The 24,085-nt window shown below is 40.1% G+C and overlaps 1 protein-coding gene across 1 annotated transcript in view; it reads left to right on the plus strand.

Annotated features, from left to right (window-relative positions):
- The window catches only part of LOC307132190 (uncharacterized protein), a gene marked incomplete at its 5' end in the record, with an annotated part of 98,009 nt that extends 90,969 nt beyond the window's left edge, over positions 1 to 7,040 (plus strand). Inside the window, one exon of the mRNA XM_079826357.1 lies at positions 6,085 to 7,040. Within this exon, the coding sequence (XP_079682483.1) occupies positions 6,085 to 6,348 (264 nt within the window). The 3' untranslated portion in view covers positions 6,349 to 7,040. The remainder of the gene's footprint in view (positions 1 to 6,084) is intronic.
- Between the last annotated feature and the right edge of the window lie 17,045 nt (positions 7,041 to 24,085).

The raw sequence follows: 24,085 nt of genomic DNA on the forward strand, positions 1-24,085 counted from the left end.
TTTTTAAGATATGCCAATGTTCTCATAGACTATCATGGCAGCCTGGATAAAGACACTGCATAACAATCATTATCTGATTAAAGGTTGTGTGCGGTTATAGCCATTTTCATGATTTTTTTTCCTGTTATAGCTCAACCAAGTGTCTAAGCGCTGCAATTCTTTTCATGTGACTTCAGATTGAGTTCAAACATATGTGATCTGAGTTTAGCGAAAATGTCTCGTTCCGTTCATATGTTATAACCATTTTAGTAAAAGTGGCCCTGGACACATTGGACGTTTTGGTTTCCCTTAGCGACCATGAATCGAAATTTAGATTTTTTTTTTTCTCTCTCTCCAGTGAACATTTCTGCAGTGGTTTGGTTCCGATTGGGCTTAAAACCTGGGAGTAGTTAGCAAAAGTAGGTTTCTCAACAAAAAACAAACAAACAAATTACTCGAATTTGGCGCCACAAGGGCAAGCAAATATGAGGCATGCATTTTGTCCGTCTTGAGCCAAGGATTCCAACGATGTAAGACTCCAACGATATAGGACTCCAACGATATAGGACTCCAGTGATATAGGACTCCAACGATATAGGACTCCAGTGATATAGGACTCCAATGATATAGGACTCCAATGATATAGGACTCCAATGATATAGGACTCCAATGATATAGGACTCCAATGATATAGGACTCCAATGATATAGGACTCCAATGATATAGGACTCCAATGATATAGGACTCCAATGATATAGGACTCCAACGATAGATATAGGACTCCAACGATAGATATAGGACTCCAACGATATAGGACTCCAATGATATAGGACTCCAACGATAGATATAGGACTCCAACGATATAGGACTCCAATGATATAGGACTCCAATGATATAGGACTCCAATGATATAGGACTCCAACGATAGATATAGGACTCCAACGATCGATATAGGACTCCAACGATATAGGACTCCAATGATATAGGACTCCAATGATAGATATAGGACTCCAACGATAGATATAGGACTCCAATGATATAGGACTCCAACGATATGAGACTCCAATGATATAGGACTCCTACGATAGATATAGGACTCCAACGATATAGGACTCCAATGATATAGGACTCCAACGATAGATATAGGACTCCAACGATATAGGACTCCAATGATATAGGACTCCAACGATATAGGACTCCAATGATAGATATAGGACTCCAACGATATAGGACTCCAATGATAGATATAGGACTCCAACGATAGATATAGGACTCCAACGATATAGGACTCCAATGATATAGGACTCCAACGATAGATATAGGACTCCAACGATATAGGACTCCAATGATATAGGACTCCAATGATAGATATAGGACTCCAACGATATAGGACTCCAACGATATGGGACTCCAATGATATAGGACTCCAACGATAGATATAGGATTCCAACGATATAGGACTCCAATGATATAGGACTCCAATGATATAGGACTCCAACGATAGATATAGGACTCCAATGATATAGGACTCCAACGATAGATATAGGACTCCAACGATATAGGACTCCAATGATATAGGACTCCAACGATATAGGACTCCAATGATAGATATAGGACTCCAACGATATAGGACTCCAACGATATGGGACTCCAATGATATAGAACTCCAACGATATAGGACTCCAATGATATAGGACTCCAATGATAGATATAGGACTCCAACGATATAGGACTCCAACGATATGGGACTCCAATGATATAGCACTCCAACGATAGATATAGGACTCCAACGATATAGGACTCCAATGATATAGGACTCCAATGATAGATATAGGACTCCAACGATAGATATAGGACTCCAACGATATAGGACTCCAACGATATGGGACTCCAATGATATAGGACTCCAATGATAGATATAGGACTCCAACGATATAGGACTCCAACGATATGGGACTCCAATGATATAGGACTCCAATGATAGATATAGCACTCCAACGATATAGGACTCCAATGATATAGGACTCCAATGATAGATATAGCACTCCAACGATAGATATAGGACTCCAACGATATAGGACTCCAACGATATGGGACTCCAATGATATAGGACTCCAATGATAGATATAGGACTCCAACGATATAGGACTCCAATGATATAGGACTCCAATGATATAGGACTCCAATGATAGATATAGGACTCCAACGATATAGGACTCCAACGATATGGGACTCCAATGATAGATATAGGACTCCAACGATATAGGACTCCAACGATATGGGACTCCAACGATAGATATAGGACTCCAACGATAGATATAGGACTCCAACGATATAGGACTCCAATGATATAGGACTCCAACGATAGATATAGGACTCCAACGATATAGGACTCCAACGATATGGGACTCCAATGATATAGGACTCCAATGATAGATATAGGACTCCAACGATATAGGATTCCAATGATATAGGACTCCAATGATATAGGACTCCAATGATAGATATAGGACTCCAACGATATAGGACTCCAACGATATGGGACTCCAATGATAGATATAGGACTCCAACGATATAGGACTCCAACGATATGGGACTCCAACGATAGATATAGGACTCCAACGATAGATAGAGGACTCCAACGATATGGGACTCCAATGATATAGGACTCCAACGATAGATATAGGACTCCAACGATATAGGACTCCAATGATATAGGACTCCAATGATAGATATAGCACTCCAACGATAGATATAGGACTCCAACGATATAGGACTCCAACGATATGGGACTCCAATGATAGATATAGGACTCCAACGATATAGGACTCCAACGATATGGGACTCCAATGATAGATATAGGACTCCAACGATATAGGACTCCAACGATATGGGACTCCAATGATATAGGACTCCAACGATAGATATAGGACTCCAACGATATAGGACTCCAATGATATAGGACTCCAATGATATAGGACTCCAACGATAGATATAGGACTCCAACGATATAGGACTCCAATGATATAGGACTCCAACGATAGATATAGGACTCCAACGATATAGGACTCCAACGATATAAGCCTATTCCTAATGGTTTAGGAGTTATGAGCCATTTCATACTTTGACTGCTGTAGCGCCCCCGTCAGGCCGATCGGGACGCGCCTCAGTGACGTTGTAGGAGGTGTGAGTACTACCAGCCCTGAAAGTTTCAAGTCTCTGCGACTTACGGTTTGGTCTGCCCGATTAGTTTTAGATGGAGAATGCTGCATCATGGGCAATTTAACAATTACAATAGAGTTTCAGCACTTTGTGCTTGAACCCCCAATAAAAAGTGCCTAAAAAGACCTATGAAAAAAAAACTATAGGGTCTCAGCTAGGGATGAAACGATTACCGGTTTCACGATAAACCACGATAAAATTTAGTGACGGTTAGTAATATCGTATAAAATTTTATTATCATTAAAACCGTGTGTGATTATCACGGTTGTGAAAACTCGCGGTGCATCTTTACCAGTCAGCGTCAGTCTGGCGCAACGCACCGCTGTTTTTTGAATGAGAATAAATGGCAGAAGGCAGTGACAGCACTCGGGGGATTGTTCAGACTCTAAAAGGACCAAATCTGAGGCGTGGTCATATTTTGGCTTTTACAAAAGTCCTGAGGGAAACTTAATCTATGATGATCACCTTGTCTGCAGAACATGCCAGAATAAAGTCGCTGTAATAGGGAAAACACTTCAAAACTACGAACGCAAGGCAAGTGGACTTTTACCTCAATATCAAAACTACGTCTGGGAAATAATAACGTGAAGCGAACGAATAAATTCAGTCAAGACTAGGGCGACATTTAAGGGATAATAATCAGGGCTTGACATTAACAACCGCCATTTGCGGGTGTAACGTTATTTCGGCTGCACACTATTCACTCTGGCTGTTGAACTTATTATAGTCTTCTCAAAAGCCATCTGTTATAATCGCGTTGCGCATTATAATCACTCACACGTGTTTCTATTGAGTTTATATGCAATGCAATGTCTCATAATCAGAGGCGTTCAGATTAGCTGGAGTTTCGTTCAGAGCGCGCGCCGCGCTCACTCGCTGAAATCTGAACTCAAAGCAGAGATAAACGTATAATGTATGCAGGAGATTCATTCATCATACAGTGATCGACTGTTTCTGTTCTATTTCAGCAGCGAAAATAGTTTCAAACAAACACAGCAGAGCTACAGCGCATCTGATATGACTGGCATAACGCTGGTGAATTTAGGGACCGTCTCTAAAGTTACACACATCATTGGTAACGTTATACACGTTTCAAACTTCAATAGCATTTGAAGAGAATGACAGTCATAAAACTGACTGTAAAGTGATCATTTAGGTGTCCGGTATGATGCACACGTTTTGATATTTAATATAATAAACTGTCAAATCATATGGAAATATGGATATGCATTATTTCACTTGGATACTGTTTGGGCTCTAACACAAAATATGCTAGATTTAAATGCATCATTGCTGAACACTGATGAGAATATTGCATGAGAATATATTTACAGAGATAATATTAGAGATTATATTTACGACAAATTATTATTTATGCGTTATGCGTTGCTATTGACGACGGCCATTAAGGAAGGAAATCCCACAGAATCTAGCTTAAAAAAGTGCATAGAGCTGCTTTAGTTATTTGTTGTTTGTTGATTTTCAAATATAAATCTTGTTGAAATGTTTTAAGTGAGTGCATCTGGTCTTTTCGAACACTTTCATCTCGTTTGAACAATAATAATATTGATAACCGTGATAATTTGGGTCACTATAATCGTGATGTTAAATTTCCATACCGTTTCATCCCTAGTCTCAGCACTTGACGCTTGAGATGCAGGTTACTTTATCAAGCCTTTTAACATGTACATCAGAGAGGAAAAAGATTGATTTTTGTATTTTCAGCTCATTTATCATGGAAATGTAAAAAAAAAAAAAAAAATGTTACCTTTTAAATTGTAATACCTCTCCTGACAGCCCAATCTCCGTAAAAGTTTGCACGCTTCTTTAGAATAATATGGCACATGTGCTCAGCTAATTTGGTGAAGTTCTCCACAGAACAGACCATTTTCAGTCATTTTAAATGTGATTAGGATAATATAGAGCGGTTTTCACCTTTATAACAGTTAAAGCGTCACCAATGGCCCGACGTCCATAAACATTTCCAAGCTTCTTTAGGATCATGTGACGAATACACACGCCCGATTTTGTTAAGTTGTATGATAATCAGGCAGGAAGAGAATTCAGCCATTTCATGGGGTTTGCCATAGAAAAACATCATTTTGACATCCTTTTAACCGTTATAGCGCCACCAAGTGTCCTTTTTAACAAGACCGCAGAATGAACTCTTACATAGCTCTTACAATGGCTGAAAATATATATTACTAGAATATTTGCAGATTATTAGTACTTATAAAGCAAATATTAATGCATGACCGTATTCTATATCCATTAATCCTACCGAATACCCAATATTAACAACTACCGTGCTAAGTATTAATAAGCTAATATTAATAGTGAGAATTGGCCCCTAATCTGCAGTGTTACCTTCACTTTTATTACATTGGGGAAAAAAGATGCAATGAAAGTGAACAGACTATCATTCTACCTAACATCTCCGATTAAGGAAAGCAAGACTAAAACTGAATTTTTGCAGTGCAGTTCATGGAATACAATCCCCTAGTAAGTCCCATCTTTAATCCTAAATAAATAAGATTAAATGGAGTGACTCACATGTGTCCGCTCAAGAGAATCAGGATAGATCTCAGCGTCTCAAACCGTCCTCAGATTTCAAAATCTGCAAGATCTCAATATGAGCATGCATGCCTCTGTTTGCATCTGAGACATAAAGTCATATGTAGAATAATATAATATAAAATAATAGCATATCTTTTAAGATAATGTAAAAAGGAACACTGCATGAGGGTATTGGCTGTGGAATGGAGGCTGTTTGGATTGATCATCTTTCACTGTTGTTCTGGTTCTGGTTCATCTGCTATCATTGAGTCATGGGACAGCTTGCATTTTTTTCTCTCTCTCTCTCTCTCTCTCTCTCTCTTACAGGTGTGCGCACGCCGGCTGGTGAAGCCGAGAGGATTTATCGATAGTGAGAGTGAAGCTGTCATGTCTCGCTGGTGTTTACCACCAGCCCCATTCTCTGAGCGCAGACCGGTTTGTTTTGGAAGGGATCTCTATGGCATCCTAATGAGCTGCATCCAGCAGATGGGAGAGACCACACCACGCTTTCACACACATGGGATCGGAAAACCAACAGACCACCATCCGTGTGTTACTGCAGGCTGGAAGAGCAGCCTCTCAGGGTCATAGTAACGTCAGGAGCGGAGCAGCACCCATGACAGACATTCAATGAACAAACTCAAACACTATTTGTTTTTCAGTCAATTTAAAATTTAAATCTTTCTCAAAACAAGGCAAACTGAAGTAAAACTGTGCAAGAAATGTATAGATATACATTCAAACCAAAAATTATTCAGACGCTATATAGTCCATTTATGTAAGCGAGGATCGCAAAATAAAGTAAACTGTGACATATTATACCCAAATATTCGTAAAATTGATAAAGATTTGGGACTAAAATGATTCAGACACTTTGAGCTGAGCATGTTTTGCTGAAGTGTTTGTTCTTTAATTGCTAATGTGACCTTTGACACCACAGACTGAACACAATGAAGCATTGATTGGTCATTGGTTGACCTAAATTAGTATTATCTAATTGTGTAATTAAATCTAACCGCTGATTGGTTGATTGTAATCCATTACATCCCTTTCTATCAAAGTGATCTGACATTATCAAGATCAGGGCTGTGCACAGACATTTGGAAGGGCAGTGGCCCAAACCGAAAAAAGGGACACTTAATGTAAAGATTGAATAACAAACCTTTTACAATCATATTGTAAATACAATTGTTAGGCTTTAGTGCTAATTCAACTTATGTTGTTGTAATTATGCTTCCAAAAAGTTGATTCTGCGTTAATTTGACCTCATATTTAATGGGTTTAAAAAAAAATAAAAAATTTTGTAGATTTAAGTATCAAATGAGAATTGCTAAAATAATTGAATATATTTTGAGACAAATGTCTTGTTTATGATTTTCATTTTTGTTCAAAGTAAATAAAACAACCGTTTTTCAATAACAGAAGAATATGTAAAAGTATGGTATTTGGGGTAAAGGCACAATGATAATAAATAGTTAGCTGAGTTTTCCATTTTTTGAAATGACATGGTTCGAATCAGATGGTAAATGTCATATATTAGATTGGGTGTCCACCTTAGTCCATCATATTTATAATGAAACCATCAGATTTAAAAATATGATAATAATCATATTATATAATACAAATATATTTATTGTTTTTTAGTACTGTAAAGCTTTAGAATATTTACTTAAAAATGTTTTGTATTTTTAAAATATACTTTTATATTAACATATTTTAATATTTATTGAACGATAATGACTTATTTTATTCATCAAAATAAACTGAAAATACTGCAAACTTTGCTAAAGATATTTTTTTGAACAAGTATTAATTTAGACATGATTAAAAAACACATTTTTCTTAGGGTGTGCCTTTAGCCCCATTGTACACCACTACAACTTATATGGAACAACCTTTTTTAATTGTGTATACTATTAATATGGTCTTAATAAAATATCATAATGCTATAGATACTAATATTAACTCTGACAATTGATTATAACGGGAAATATACTTTACAGGAGTTAAACTGTGACAAACTGTATTACTATTCTATATGATGATTTACCCGCTGAAGCTTTGAATCCAGCGAAGGGCATTAGCCTCCCTTTGCTCTTTCTCACTCTGTCTTCTTTTTTGTGAAGTCATTGTTTTTATTGTCTACATAGTGTGCCGACAACAGCAAATTTGGTGTTATTTAGATTAGATCAGATCAGGTACTATAATTTGATTTATACAATTAATTATCTTCCAAGAATGTGGATATTTTGCACAAGTTGTTAGCACTATTAAAGGCAGGAGCAAAATATTACCGACAAAAATACAAAAACAAACTACCAAATTACTAACTCTGCGGATCAACCACTGTCTGTAATGTGGATTGTAGTTTGTATTCGACCTGTTAATGGGACGATATTCTGGAATGAATTCTACTTAATTCTACGTGGCATTGACTCAACAAGGTGCTGAAAGCATTCTTTAGAAATGTTGGCCCATATTGATAGGAGAGCATCTTGCAGTTGATGGAGATTTGTGGGATGCACTTCCAGGGCACGAAGCTCCCGTTCCACCACATCCCAAAGATGCTCTATTGGGTTGAGATCTGGTGACTGTGGGGGCCATTTTAGTCCAGTGAACTCATTAATCATGTTCAAGAAACCATTTTGAAATGATTGGAGCTTTGTGACGGTGCATTATCCTGCTGGAAGTAGCCATCAGAGGATGGGGACATGGTGCTCATAAAGGGATGGACATGGGCAGAAACAATGCTCAGGTAGGCCGTGGCATTTAAACCATGCCCAATTGGCACTAAGGGGCCTAAAGTGTGCCAAGAAAACATCCCCCACACCATTACACCACCACCACCAGCCTGCACAGTGGTAACAAGGCGTGATGGATCCATGTTCTCATTCTGTTTACGCCAAATTCTGACTCTACCATCTGAATGTCTCAACAGAAATCCAGACTCATCAGACCAGGCAACATTTTTCCAGTCTTCAACTGTCCAATTTTGGTGAGCTTGTGCAAATTGTCGCCTCTTTTTCCTATTTGTAGTGGAGATGAGTGGTACCCGGTGGGGTCTTCTGCTGTTGTAGCCCATCCGCCTCAAGGTTGTGTGTGTTGTGGCTTCACAAATGCTTTGCTGCAAACCTCGGTTGTAACGAGTGGTTATTTCAGTCAAAGTTGCTCTTCTATCAGCTTGAATCAGTCGGCCCATTCTCCTCTGACCTCTAGCATCAACAAGGCATTTTCTCCCACAGGACTGCCGCATACTGGATGCTTTTCCCTTTTCACACCATTCTTTGTAAACCCTAGAAATGGTTGTGCTTGAAAATCCCAGTAACTGAGCAGATTGTGAAATACTCAGACCGGGCCGTCTGGCACCAACAACCATGCCACGCTCAAAATTGCTTAAATCACCTTTCTTTCCCATTCTGACATTCAGTGTGGAGTTCAGGAGATTGTCTTGACCAGGACCACACCCCTAAATGCATTGAAGCAACTGCCATGTGATTGGTTGATTAGATAATTGCATTAATGAGAAATTGAACAGGTGTTCCTAATAATCCTTTAGGTGAGTGTATATGGCCATGGACAATCGACATCTTCAGCCTTTGACAAATTATGCGGACATAATTTTTGGCCTGGCTGCATTACAAAGGAATTATGAACACATGTATGTCACATATTCAGTTGTGTTTGTTAGTTAGTTTTCATCAGTCACGTGTTCTTTGTCTTTGTTTCCTGACACTTCTCATTTCCCATGAGCACTAATCATCACAGCTGCTCATTTAGTTTGTCCCTGTTCACTCTGTGTTTGTTGGTCGTTTTTTGTGTATGCTAGTGCTATGTTTTTGGGCACACTGTTACACCTGTCTGCCATTTTGTTTAAATGCGCCATGATTATATTTTAATCCTGTATAAAGTTCATCTACATCTTCTTCATCTGGTGACAGAATGATTGACCCAACAATGGATTATGTAGCTAAGTTTTGCCATCACCAGCCTCTTTGTCCGTGAGACCCTGAAGTCTTAGTTTTTTTTGGATCGGGGCAAACTACCTCCATCCCACTGAGCTCCCAGACACCTCTGGACTAAACTGGAGGGAGGCCGCGACATATACTGGTGGAAATAGAGACTGATACTGGCTGATTGACTTCCGCATGGAGGTATTGTCTCCCACCCTAATCCACCATGTATCTTGTTCTTCTTCACTGTTTCTAGACAGCACTATGAACCATGTGGACTGTGATTTATCAGTTTGCTCTGAACCCTCATCGCTGTTTCTAGACAGCATATCCATCTGCTTTCGTCACTGTGGCTCCGCCTTGGCTCCTGCTATTTTCAGCTCCACCAGACACCATCGGCCTTACGGCTTCACCAGGTTCCCTTGTCCCTCCAGCTCCAACTTGGTCAGTCTTCATCCCACCTCCGCCACAGACTTGCGGATCTTCCGCTACTCTCTGTTCCTCCACCCCTAGAGCTGCAGCGGGCTCATCCTTCCCTTCAGGTATGCCTCGGTCCTCCATCAAACCTCCATCACCTCAGTCAGGCACTCTGGCTCCACCTCAGATGCTCGTCGCCGTGGCATCACATTTTTTTTTCACAATTTACATTTATGCATTTGGCAGACGCTTTTATCCAAAGCGACTTACAGGGACCTTATCACAGGGACAATCCCCCTAGAGCAACATGGAGTAAAGTGCCTTGCTCAAGGACACACTGGTGGTGACCGCTGGGATCGAACCAGCAACCTTCTGCGTATCAGTTCCATGGTTTAACCCACTGGACCACCATCTCACACCTAGGTATGAGATGGTCAACCATCACCTAGGTTGCTATGCTCCATCGGCTCTCCGTCTGCGCCCTGGGATCAGTGGCGTAGGCAGAAAGTTGATTATGGGTGGGCCTCCAATAGTGTGGGTGGGCCGGAATAATTCGCATTACCCCCTTAATTTGGAAGAAAAATCAGACTGAAACATAGCTAAAAGTATTCCGTAGCCTATATGTTGGACCTTTTATTGTCTATTGTCTTTTAATATAGTCAACTTCTACATGTTGATGCCTTTCCAAGCCCCCGTACGAGCTGTGTTTGTAATGTTTGAGCACGACGCGCGGATGGACCGTTTGCAAGGTTGCTTTAAAATTCCGCTATTGCTACTAGTGTCGCAGAAACTAAATACTGTAAGCACTAAGCTCCGTGCGATCCATCAAAGTGTGTGGCTGTAACGTGTAACGCTGTAACCTGATAACTATAGCACGAAGAGAAATCACAATTTCCTGTATCGACAACCTGCCATTAAAAAACGTGTTCACAAATATTACATGCAAATATATGATTGCCATGCCGCGGCGGGCCAGACTAAAAACCTACCCATAGCTTACCTTGTATGGCGGATGTCTGTTCTAAACAAGTCAGAGTTGGCTGGGTTTTGAATTGAAGATGTTGATAATATCACTTATCATTTAGTTCACTCTCAAACGACAAGTGTTATGGTGTCCTGTCACCTTATTGTAACCTGTGCTCAGGGTGCAGATGAATAGAGGGGGTGGTGGTACCTTGTTTAATGTTATTGAGCATACGTTATTGTTTGTGTAGGCAATGCCCCTTTTTTTATTACAGTTTTAACTTATTAAAGAATGAAAATTGTCATGCACTCAACATTTTGTTCCAAAAATTAGAATTTAGTCTTGTGGTCAGAATTAGAATTTAGTCATCTAAGCTTGTTATACAAAACTTGTTTAGAAGTGTTTTATAAACATAAAAAAAGTCTTGTACATTTCCGTTAAACACTAGTTATGATTCCATATATTAATTAAAAGAAAAAATACAATTTCTTGTGCACTGGACATTTTAATTCATTCGATAAATTTTTGCAATTTTTTCTTTTACATTTTATTGTAATGCAGAAAAACATGGTCAGTTTGAGTAGCTATGTTTGCAAACATTGTTAGATGATGTCATCAGTACATTGTCTGTGTTAAAGTATAATAATCAATAAAATGACCCCAACTGTGTTCTAAACCCCTTACGATTTTGCAAATCAAAATGTTGAGTGCATGACCATTTTCATTCTTTAATAAGTTAAAACTGTAATAAAAAAGGGGCATTGCCTACACAATAACGTATGCTCAGTAACATTAAACAAGGTACCACCACCCCCTCTATTCATCTGCACCCTCATCACAGGTTACAATAAGGTCAACATCTCATTCCTTAGATGCAAGTATATTGCTTGATACGAGTACTTTGGAAACTCAAAGTGTGCTCCTGTCATAACAGTATTACAAATGTCATAGACATCACTGTCACAAGGCATAGACGATCGAAATGTGCATTCTGTCTTGCACAGGTGTAGGTCTCCTATGTCAAATTGTGCGCAAACCGATAATTATAAGGCAGATTAGTTTCTTGTGCGTACGCGAAAGTCTGTATATTTAAATTTTTTGCAAAGGTCCCTCTAGGGGCTCCGTAGAATAGAGTTCTGATGCATGACAAAATAAATCACATTTAAAATAATTATTGAAGAATTGTTAAACGTTAGAAAATAGTATTATAAAAAAAAAAATTATTTCCCGTAGCTACGCTAGTGCGTGGGATCCTTCGGCTCCCCCAGCTGACGTCAGCCTCTACTCCACTTTGGCTCCTCCCTCCCTCCCATAGTCCCTATGGGTCTGTGCCTTCGGACGTCCTCTATCATCGCCGCCGTTGCTCGTCGTCATCTGGATGTCACTATTCCTTTGTCGCCGCCCACTATCACCATATGTCGACCTGTCGGCTCTGTCTTGGCTCCTCCTACACTTCGGATCCACCAGACACACTCGGCCTTACGGCTTCATCGGGTTTTGTCAGATAAATCCCTTTAGTTTAGTGTTTTGTTCTTCCCTCTCCTGTGACTGACACTCCTATTGTCCTTGTATGGCTTAATTGAATATGTAGGGTTATTATTAAATTAAAAAACAAATATCCCCTATGGACGTGGGCATCACTAGGCCCTTTTTAGGCCCCCCTTAAAAAATGTGTTCTTAACCTTTAAAACCTACGAAACTGGCGGGAGGCTTCGGCTTTGTCCCGTTTTTTAGTCTGTGTTAATCATCGTGTTCTTCAATCCGCAGCGGCGGCGATCAGAGCCACATCAGAAACAGAGGTGTGTGTGTTGATCTGAGCCTCATTGGTCTGTCACCACTCGTCAATGTCAAAATATTTAAGAAAACCAATCAAATCAGAGTAGGCGGGCTTTACCCACATGAAAAATACTATAGTATATTATAGTAAAATTACAGTAAAATTACTCTAGTAAATACTCTAGTGTTTTTGAACCATACTATAGTAAAGATACTACAGTAAATTGTAGTATATTGTAGTTTATTATAGTATTTACTACACTTTGTTGATTTACTGTATATCTTTACTATAGTACGGTTCAAAAACACTGTAGTATTTACTAGAGTAATTTTACTATAATATACTATAGTATTTTTCATGTGGGTATGTTCACAGAAGCTGGTGTGGCTGAGCACAAATCTCAGCAGCTCAACTCAACGTCAAGTGCGAGATATGAAGCTAAACTAAATGTTTCATATTTGACAGCTGCTTCTGTAAGTCAGAAATGTTAAACAAATGACAAAAATATTCACGCAAATGAATAAACTTTTGTCTAATTTCGACATTTTGATTTGAAATAGGCCTATGTAATGTCATTTATAATATAATTAACAAACAATACATATTAACAAAGCTGTTTTCTTCAGATTAGGCATAAGATTAATAGTAATGAATGTGTGCATATTTTAAATTAATAATTCCATGTGTAGCTCTCAGTAAATAAAAAAGCTCAGCTTGTTTCAGCTTGTATTGGGCATAAGATTAGTATTGAATGTGTGCATATTGTGAATTAATTTTAATAAATTTAGTTGCCCAGCTTTCCTGTTAGCCTTCGAAAATGATTCATAAAACATATAAACATCAGTTAAACATATGTTTACTTTCTTCACTGACAAAAATGGCAAAACTTTATCAGTCATATCTGCCCACTGACATGGTTTTCAATCTATTGAGGCGATTTTTTGGCGTTCAGAGCATCTTAAAATGCACATATAATAGAAATCAAAATTTTATCGAGGGGCCTTGCCCCTGAAACGAAATAATAAACAGCCAATATCCTATTATGCATACTAATAAGCTAATAGTTAATAGAGAGAATGGACCCTAAATTAAAGTCTTACCATTTTTTTTTCATACCCTCACAGGGGGCCGAGCCCCACTAAAATAAAAATCCTAGAATCGCCCCTGACTATGCACATATATTACTGTTTTTAATACATTTATATTATACTTTATTTTATGTATTTCAAGTCTCAATATCTTATGCAGCTTTGCATATTGGGTAATTTATCCTGTTTCAAGAAGGTTTAAATATTGTCACTGGAAATTAAGACAAAAATGTACGGATATTACATTGCAATATGTTTTGTCTTGTTCTCCAGAACAAATATCTAAACATTAAGTCAAGATACATTTACTTAAAGCAAAATGACTTAAGATATTATGTCTTAAAAATGCTCAAAACAAGAAAAAATATCAGTCAATGGGGTATAAGAAGAAATAACAAATTTTTTTTTACAGTGTACAAACAATTCCTCCAATCTTTTATTGCAAAGAGTTTGGTTAGTTTAGCTTTTTGTCTATTATTAAAGCCCTCTCCATCTATATCAACACAGCATTTTGCCCGAGCCTCAAATAAAAGCACCCAGCCGGGGCGACTCCATCAATCTGCTCATGCCATGTTGATTTACATTTCCCTGACAGAAAGCAATTTATGGCATGCAGAAATCCAGAATATTTAACCTCCCCTTCTTCTCTTTCCCTCTTGAATCTGAATACATCACAAGTGATGGGATCAAAATAGCATGGAATAGCAGGCACAGGAAAACTACCTGAAAGAGAACCATTGATCACGGCACGTCTCCTGCCAGATCGTCTTTTAATCTTAAACAGAACAATAACTTGCACTCAAGTTCATATGGAAATCTTTGACTTTGGTTTCATGGCAAATCTGCGCTCAGTTAATGAGACACATGAGATTACTGGAGCCTTTTTTAGAAGAAACATCTACACAAGTAACAGTCTATATCTGCTCGCCGTGTAATCTAATTGCTTTCATCCTGTATCTATTGATGCATACTTCATATCCACTCTCATTATCTTATACACACTATTATCATATTGTAAAGCAGCTGTTAAATGCATGTTAAATGTATGTAATACTGTTTGCCGGGAAAAGAAGAAGCATTTGATCAGATGTTTTTCTTTTATAGCACTACACCATACAATGCCTCGTCTTTACTACGATGAATTCATTTGCTTAATAAAATAACATTTAAACAAAACGTGTCTTTAATATTTTGGTTTAAGTTTACTGTAAAGCAAATGTACTGAACTAAACATTTTTATTATATATTGTACAACATCATTTGCACTCTAAATTACTAGAAAATCAAAGACAAATGTGTTCCAAATTTAAAGTCCCATGAAATCAAAATTGAAGTTTTTTTGTGTTTAGTGTGAATATGTTAGCCTTACTGTTATCTATAAGCTACACTCAGCGATTGGATTGTGTTAACCCAGCGATAGGGAATAGGGAACCATCAGACAGTGCACTATATAGGGGATGGGGAACGATCAGACAGTGCACTATATAGGGGATAGGGAACCATCAGACAGTGCACTATATAGGGGATAGGGAACGATCAGACTGTGCTCTATATAGGGGACAGGGAACCATCAGATAGTGCACTATATAGGGGATAGGGAACGATCAGACTGTGCTCTATATAGGGGACAGGGAACCATCAGACAGTGCACTATATAGGGGATAGGGAATGATCAGACTGTGCTCTATATAGGGGATAGGGAACCATCAGACAGTGCACTATATAGAGGATAGGGAACGATCAGACTGTGCTCTATATAGGGGATAGGGAACCATCAGACAGTGCACTATATAGGGGATAGGGAACGATCAGACTGTGCTCTATATAGGGGACAGGGAACCATCAGATAGTGCACTATATAGGGGATAGGGAACGATCAGACTGTGCTCTATATAGGGGACAGGGAACCATCAGACAGTGCACTATATAGGGGATAGGGAATGATCAGACTGTGCTCTATATAGGGGATAGGGAACCATCAGACAGTGCACTATATAGAGGATAGGGAACGATCAGACTGTGCTCTATATAGGGGATAGGGAACGATCAGACTGTGCTCTATATAGGGGATAGGGAACCATCAGACAGTGCACTATATAGAGGATAGGGAACGATCAGACTGTGCTCTATATAGGGGATAGGGAACGATCAGACTGTGCACTATATAAGGGATAGGGAACCATCAGACAGTGCACTATATAGGGGATAGGGAACCATCAGACAGTGCACTATATAGAGGATAGAGAACGATCAGACTGTGCTCTATATAGGGGATTGTGAACGATTAGACAGTGCACTATATAGGGGATAGGGAACGATCAGACTGTGCACTATATAGGGGATAGGGAACGATCAGACTGTGCACTATATAAGGGATAGGGAACCATCAGACAGTGCACTATATAGGGGATAGGGAACCATCAGACAGTGCACTATATAGAGGATAGAGAACGATCAGACTGTGCTCTATATAGGGGATTGTGAACGATTAGACAGTGCACTATATAGGGGATAGGGAACGATCAGACTGTGCACTATATAGGGGATAGGGAATAGGGAACCATCAGACAGTGCACTATATAGAGGATAGGGAACGATCAGACTGTGCTCTATATAGGGGATAGGGAATGATCAGACTGTGCACTATATAGGAGATAGGGAACCATCAGACAGTGCACTATATAGGGGATAGGGAACCATCAGACAGTGCACTATATAGAGGATAGGGAACGATCAGACTGTGCTCTATATAGGGGATTGTGAACGATTAGACAGTGCACTATATAGGGGATAGGGAACGATCAGACTGTGCTCTATATAGAGGATAGGGAACGATCAGACTGTGCTCTATATAGGGGATAGGGAACGATCAGACTGTGCACTATATAAGGGATAGGGAACCATCAGACAGTGCACTATATAGGGGATAGGGAACCATCAGACAGTGCACTATATAGAGGATAGAGAACGATCAGACTGTGCTCTATATAGGGGATTGTGAACGATTAGACAGTGCACTATATAGGGGATAGGGAACGATCAGACTGTGCACTATATAGGGGATAGGGAATAGGGAACCATCAGACAGTGCACTATATAGAGGATAGGGAACGATCAGACTGTGCTCTATATAGGGGATAGGGAATGATCAGACTGTGCACTATATAGGAGATAGGGAACCATCAGACAGTGCACCATATAGGGGATAGGGAACCATCAGACAGTGCACTATATAGAGGATAGGGAACGATCAGACTGTGCTCTATATAGGGGATTGTGAACGATTAGACAGTGCACTATATAGGGGATAGGGAACGATCAGACTGTGCACTATATAGGGGATAGGGAACCATCAGACAGTGCTCTATATAGGGGATAGGGAACCATCAGCCAGTGCACTGTACAGGGGATAGGGAACCATCAGATAGTGCACTATATAGGGGATAGGGAATGATCAGACTGTGCACTATATAGGAGATAGGGAACGATCAGACTGTGCTCTATATAGGGGATAGGGAACGATCAGACTGTGCTCTATATAGGGGATAGGGAACGATCAGACTGTGCTCTATATAGGGGATAGGGAACGATCAGACAGTGCACTATATAGGGGATAGGGAACGATCAGACAGTGCACTATATAGAGGATAGGGAACGATCAGACTGTGCTCTATATAGGGGATAGGGAATGATCAGACTGTGCACTATATAGGAGATAGGGAACCATCAGACAGTGCACTATATAGGGGATAGGGAACCATCAGACAGTGCACTATATAGAGGATGGGGAACGATCAGACTGTGCTCTATATAGGGGATAGGGAACGATCAGACTGTGCACTATATAGGGGATAGGGAACGATCAGACTGTGCTCTATATAGGGGATTGTGAACGATTAGACAGTGCACTATATAGGGGATAGGGAACGATCAGACTGTGCTCTATATAGAGGATAGGGAACGATCAGACTGTGCTCTATATAGGGGATAGGGAACGATCAGACTGTGCACTATATAAGGGATAGGGAACCATCAGACAGTGCACTATATAGGGGATAGGGAACCATCAGACAGTGCACTATATAGAGGATAGAGAACGATCAGACTGTGCTCTATATAGGGGATTGTGAACGATTAGACAGTGCACTATATAGGGGATAGGGAACGATCAGACTGTGCACTATATAGGGGATAGGGAATAGGGAACCATCAGACAGTGCACTATATAGAGGATAGGGAACAATCAGACTGTGCTCTATATAGGGGATAGGGAATGATCAGACTGTGCACTATATAGGAGATAGGGAACCATCAGACAGTGCACCATATAGGGGATAGGGAACCATCAGACAGTGCACTATATAGAGGATAGGGAACGATCAGACTGTGCTCTATATAGGGGATTGTGAACGATTAGACAGTGCACTATATAGGGGATAGGGAACGATCAGACTGTGCACTATATAGGGGATAGGGAACCATCAGACAGTGCTCTATATAGGGGATAGGGAACCATCAGCCAGTGCACTGTATAGGGGATAGGGAACCATCAGATAGTGCACTATATAGGGGATAGGGAATGATCAGACTGTGCACTATATAGGAGATAGGGAACGATCAGACTGTGCTCTATATAGGGGATAGGGAACGATCAGACTGTGCTCTATATAGGGGATAGGGAACGATCAGACTGTGCTCTATATAGGGGATAGGGAACGATCAGACAGTGCACTATATAGGGGATAGGGAACGATCAGATAGTGCACTATATAGGGGATAGGGAATGATCAGACAGTGCACTATATAGGAGATAGGGAACGATCAGACTGTGCTCTATATAGGGGATAGGGAACGATCAGACTGTGCTCTATATAGGGGATAGGGAACGATCAGACTGTGCTCTATATAGGGGATAGGGAACGATCAGACAGTGCACTATATAGGGGATAGGGAACGATCAGACTGTGCTCTATATAGGGGATAGGGAACGATCAGACTGTGCACTATATAGGGGATAGGGAACGATCAGACTGTGCTCTATATTAGGGATAGGGAACGATCAGACAGTGCTCTATATAGGGGATAGGGAACGATCAGACTGTGCACTATATAGGGGATAGGGAACGATCAGACTGTTCTCTATATAGGGGATAGGGAACGATCAGACTGTGCTCTATATAGGGGATAGGGAACGATCAGACTGTGCACTATATAGGGGATAGGGAACGATCAGACTGTGCTCTATATTAGGGATAGGGAACGATCAGACAGTGCTCTATATAGGGGATAGGGAACGATCAGACTGTGCACTATATAGGGGATAGGGAACGATCAGACAGTGCACTATATAGGGGATAGGGAACGATCAGACTGTGCTCTATATAGGGGATAGGGAACGATCAGACTGTGCTCTATATAGGGGATAGGGAACGATCAGACTGTGCTCTATATTAGGGATAGGGAACGATCAGACAGTGCTCTATATAGGGGATAGGGAACGATCAGACTGTGCTCTATATAGGGGATAGGGAGCGATCAGACTGTGCTCTGTACCATCAGACAGTGCAATGCACAGGAAACTTTATTGAGATCAATGGCTCTGGACGAGCTGTGATATAAACTAAACCCTATTGGCTATTTTTAAAAAGGGGAGGAGCTGTTCAATATGCCCCGCCCTGTCTTCCTGTTTCAGTGGAAGGTAAGTCAACACATTGAATAATGCTGAGCGTTTCAAGGCACTTCAGTCGGGCTATAAAGTAGATATCACGAAAATGTAGTCCCCTACAAGGTTTTGAAGTATATTTCCATGGTAAGGCAATGTCCAATTAAAAAAACCTTCAGATGTCTTGAAGACCAATTTTAAATATATTGTTTAACTGCAAAATGTCTTCCAGGCTATGGTCCAGCACAGAGATATGAGAAATGACAGATGCACTTTCCAAATGCTTTTAGACTATTTATCCTACTGGGCATTTAGTCTCACTTTTTTGCAAGTTTCAAAGGATCTACGAACCAATCATGTCGGAGAAATTGACACACACAGCCGGGTTTGGTATAATTAAACACTAGCCCTGATTGAACTGTCTGATATTTGCGTGCGGCGTATTTCACAGGGAAGATCTCGGGAACGATCTCTGAATTATTTAGGCAGTGCTTCACGGAGCCTGTTGATTTTAAGACGTCGTGTATTTGGCAAACATGAGAAAACTGTTACCATTTTTTGCTGCCGTTCTCCAGAGAACAAACAGTGTATGCCAAGATACTGAAGGCATTAATATTGATATCTGAGTCATGTGCGATTCTCTCTGATTCACTCTTGCTGCGATCCTGCTATCTGTCATGTATAATCCCACCACCTGCGCTAACTGAGACTCAAGACAGACATTAATTGCATCTCCACATAATTAACACATTACAATGAATTTACTCCTACCAGGGTTATTTTAGTATGTGAATACAGCTCTACTTCCAGTTATAGATTAGAATTAGCCTGGATGCCAGTTGAGTTTAGCCCCGCCCACAACATTAGAGGTGGGGAAGCTGGGTCAGGACTTGATCCGTTGTGGAGCAACTATGCTGGAACCAGAGCTGTTCGGACCAATCAGATCATCAAGACGGGCTTTATATGATGATGGACAGATGATCAACAGTGATGTCATCATCAGAGAGTGCACTATATAGGGGATAGGGAACGATCAGACTGTGCACTATATAGGGGATAGGGAACGATCAGTGCACTATATAGGGGATAGGGAACGATCAGACTGTGCACTATATAGGGGATAGGGAACGATCAGACAGTGCACTATATAGGGGATAGGGAACGATCAGACTGTGCACTATATAGGGGATAGGGAACGATCAGACTGTGCACTATATAGGGGATAGGGAACGATCAGATTGTGCTCTATATAGGGGATAGGGAACGATCAGACTGTGCACTATATAGGGGATAGGGAACGATCAGACTGTGCACTATATAGGGGATAGGGAACGATCAGATTGTGCTCTATATAGGGGATAGGGAACGATCAGACTGTGCACTATATAGGGGATAGGGAACGATCAGACTGTGCACTATATAGGGGATAGGGAACGATCAGACTGTGCACTATATAGGGGATAGGGAACGATCAGACAGTGCACTATATAGGGGATAGGGAACGATCAGACAGTGCACTATATAGGGGATAGGGAACGATCAGACTGTGCACTATATAGGTGATAGGGAACGATCAGACTGTGCACTATATAGGGGATAGGGAACGATCAGACAGTGCACTATTTAGGGGATAGGGAGCGATCAGACGGTGCACTATATAGGGAATAGGGAACGATCAGACAGTGCACTATATAGGGGATAGGGAGCGATCAGACTGTGCTCTATATAGGGGATAGGGAACGATCAGACTGTGCACTATATAGGGGATAGGGAACTATCAGACAATGCACTATATAGGGGATAGGGAGCGATCAGATAGTGCACTATATAGGGGATAGGGAGCGATCAGACAGTGCACTATATAGGGGATAGGGAGCGACCAGACAATGCACTATATAGGGGATAGGGAACGATCAGACAATGCACTATATAGGGGATAGGGAATGATCAGACAGTGCACTATATAGGGGATAAGGAATGATCAGACTGTGCACTATATAGGGGATAAGGAATGATCAGACTGTGCACTATATAGGGGATAGGGAACGATCAGACAATGCACTATATAGGGGATAGGGAACGATCAGACAGTGCACTATATAGGGGATAAGGAATGATCAGACAGTGCACTATATAGGGGATAAGGAATGATCAGACTGTGCACTATATAGGGGATAGGGAACGATCAGACAGTGCACTATATAGGGGATAGGGAACGATCAGACAGTGCACTATATAGGGGACAGGGAACGATCAGACAGTGCACTATATAGGGTTAGGTTACTAGGTTGCTCATATTCTAACTAGAATCTCTGAGTATGGCTACGTCAGGCTAGATTAGAATAGTTTGGAGAACTAGTGCAGTGGATGAGAGGTCACTCGCTTGTAATTGTACCACAGAATGAAAGACTGCATGTTTACTGCTAAAGTCAAGGCTGGAGCAGAGCTCGAGTCCTATTTTAATGGCTTTCCTTATATTGAAAAGTTGTTTGGAGAAAGCAGTAAATTGCCATCTCCACACAGCTCACGATTCAAAGCCTCACAGAATGAAACGGACGACTTTTAAAGCTGCCATGATTCCGGGTTGTGGCTTGACGGGAAAATCATAAACGCTGTGTTTGATAACAGGGTCTGCGCTTACATTCTCTGATAAATATATCTGACATCACATTCTCTTCTCATCTCTTATAGCATATGGAAGAGCACTGCAACATTTCTCCTAGTGTAAGTGTGAGGAGAATTATAGTTTGTGGTGATCATTTTAGCAGTTTTCTCTTCAATTATTTCCTATAACACAGAAAATGTGAAAAACATCCAATGAAGCCATATTGGGTCTGATTATGGAAAAAAACTACTTGTTTGAAAAGGTACAGTACCCTTTTTTTAAAAAATAAAGAAATGTATTTTTTCAGCATTAAATTGAACAAAAGTTACAAAATATTTCGGTAACACTTTATTTAGCTGGTCCCTTCTGAAAATTTTGTTGACTAAAAGTAACTTTTATGTAACTACATGTCAACTAAGAGTATTAGTAGACTGTCAGCTTAATATCTGCTAACTCTTTAAAGGGACCATCAAAATAAATTGAAACCAAGATTCCCATTTAAAACCTATTCAGATAGAAAACAGTTATTTTAAATAGGAATAATATTTCACAATATTGCTAATTTTACACAAAAAAAAAGAAGGCACTTACACTCTCAGAAAAAAGGTGCAGTGGAGGTACAAATTTGTTCCTTTTGGAACAAAACGTATATAACTCTACCTTTAAAGTTACACAATTGGTCCTTGGGGTACAATTATACCATTGTTTTCCTCACTATAGAGCAGAAGTTCGATCCTAGAGAGCCGCTGTCCTGCAGAGTTTGACTCCAACCCCCGGCCTATAGAAGCTCTTATTGAGAATTAACAGAGGTTTAGATGTTTTATTGAAAATGTTGGTCATCATTATGGAAATCAGTGTTTCCTTTAGTTGGCCGGCTTGACTCTGCTTTTCATGTGAGTTTGTGGTTTTTGTTGCAGTGTTAACAAAATACATAATCTGTTCAAATCAAAAGAAGCCATAAACAAAAATTATCATGAAGAAAAATGTTTGACTAAACTCATCACTGACTAAAAATATTAATAAATAATATTCACCAGCAATACTTTCTTGCCACAGATCAGACATTCTGAATTCTGATTTTTAAATGCATTCTAGCGGGTAAAAAGTTTAGACGCACACAGATATTAAGAATCAGCATATGAATCTCAACAATGGTGACACACTTAATGCTGCAATGCATGCTGGGAGCCATGAGTTTTATACTGTGGTGGTTTAGTAGGTGTGCGTTTAGTAGGGTTGGAGCTAAACTCTGCAGGACATCAGCTCTCTAGGACCGAACTTGCCGACCCCTGACTTACAGGTACAAAAATGTAAGGGCACCACCCCAGTGACGGCCACTTGTACCTTAAAAGGTACAATTTGTACTCTTTTTTCTTGAGTTAACTGTAGATTGCATTTAAGATACATTTGATAATTTCATGTACAGTACTCCCTAGGAATCAAACCCATGACCTTGATGTTGCTAGTGTCATTAATTCCCATTTGAGTCCGTTAGGCTTTTCCAGTTATTTCCAAACACTCGTTTCTATACACAGCCCAATGCATTACCCATCTCCATTAGTCCTGCTGAAACAGCACATGCTGCTACACTGACAAGAGTCTGAAAGAACAAAATGTGTGTAAGGATCAATGAGATCTCGTCCCAGTGAAACCAGCACAAATCCACATTATTCCCATCCATTCCAAAGAGGAAACATCAAGGAGAAGATGTGATTTAACACGAATCCACTAGCGTGCCAAGCACAGCTGGGTTACTCGCGGTGGCCGCGGTCATGACAGCTGTTGACACGCAGGCTCCATCCTTTAATCTGGGACTTCACTCTGTGTTTATGCCATTAGATCAGATTTACACAGCTCTCCCAGCA

Source organism: Gobio gobio (assembly GCF_949357685.1).
Source record: "Gobio gobio genome assembly, chromosome: 10".
Classification (NCBI taxonomy): Eukaryota; Metazoa; Chordata; class Actinopteri; order Cypriniformes; family Gobionidae; genus Gobio; species Gobio gobio.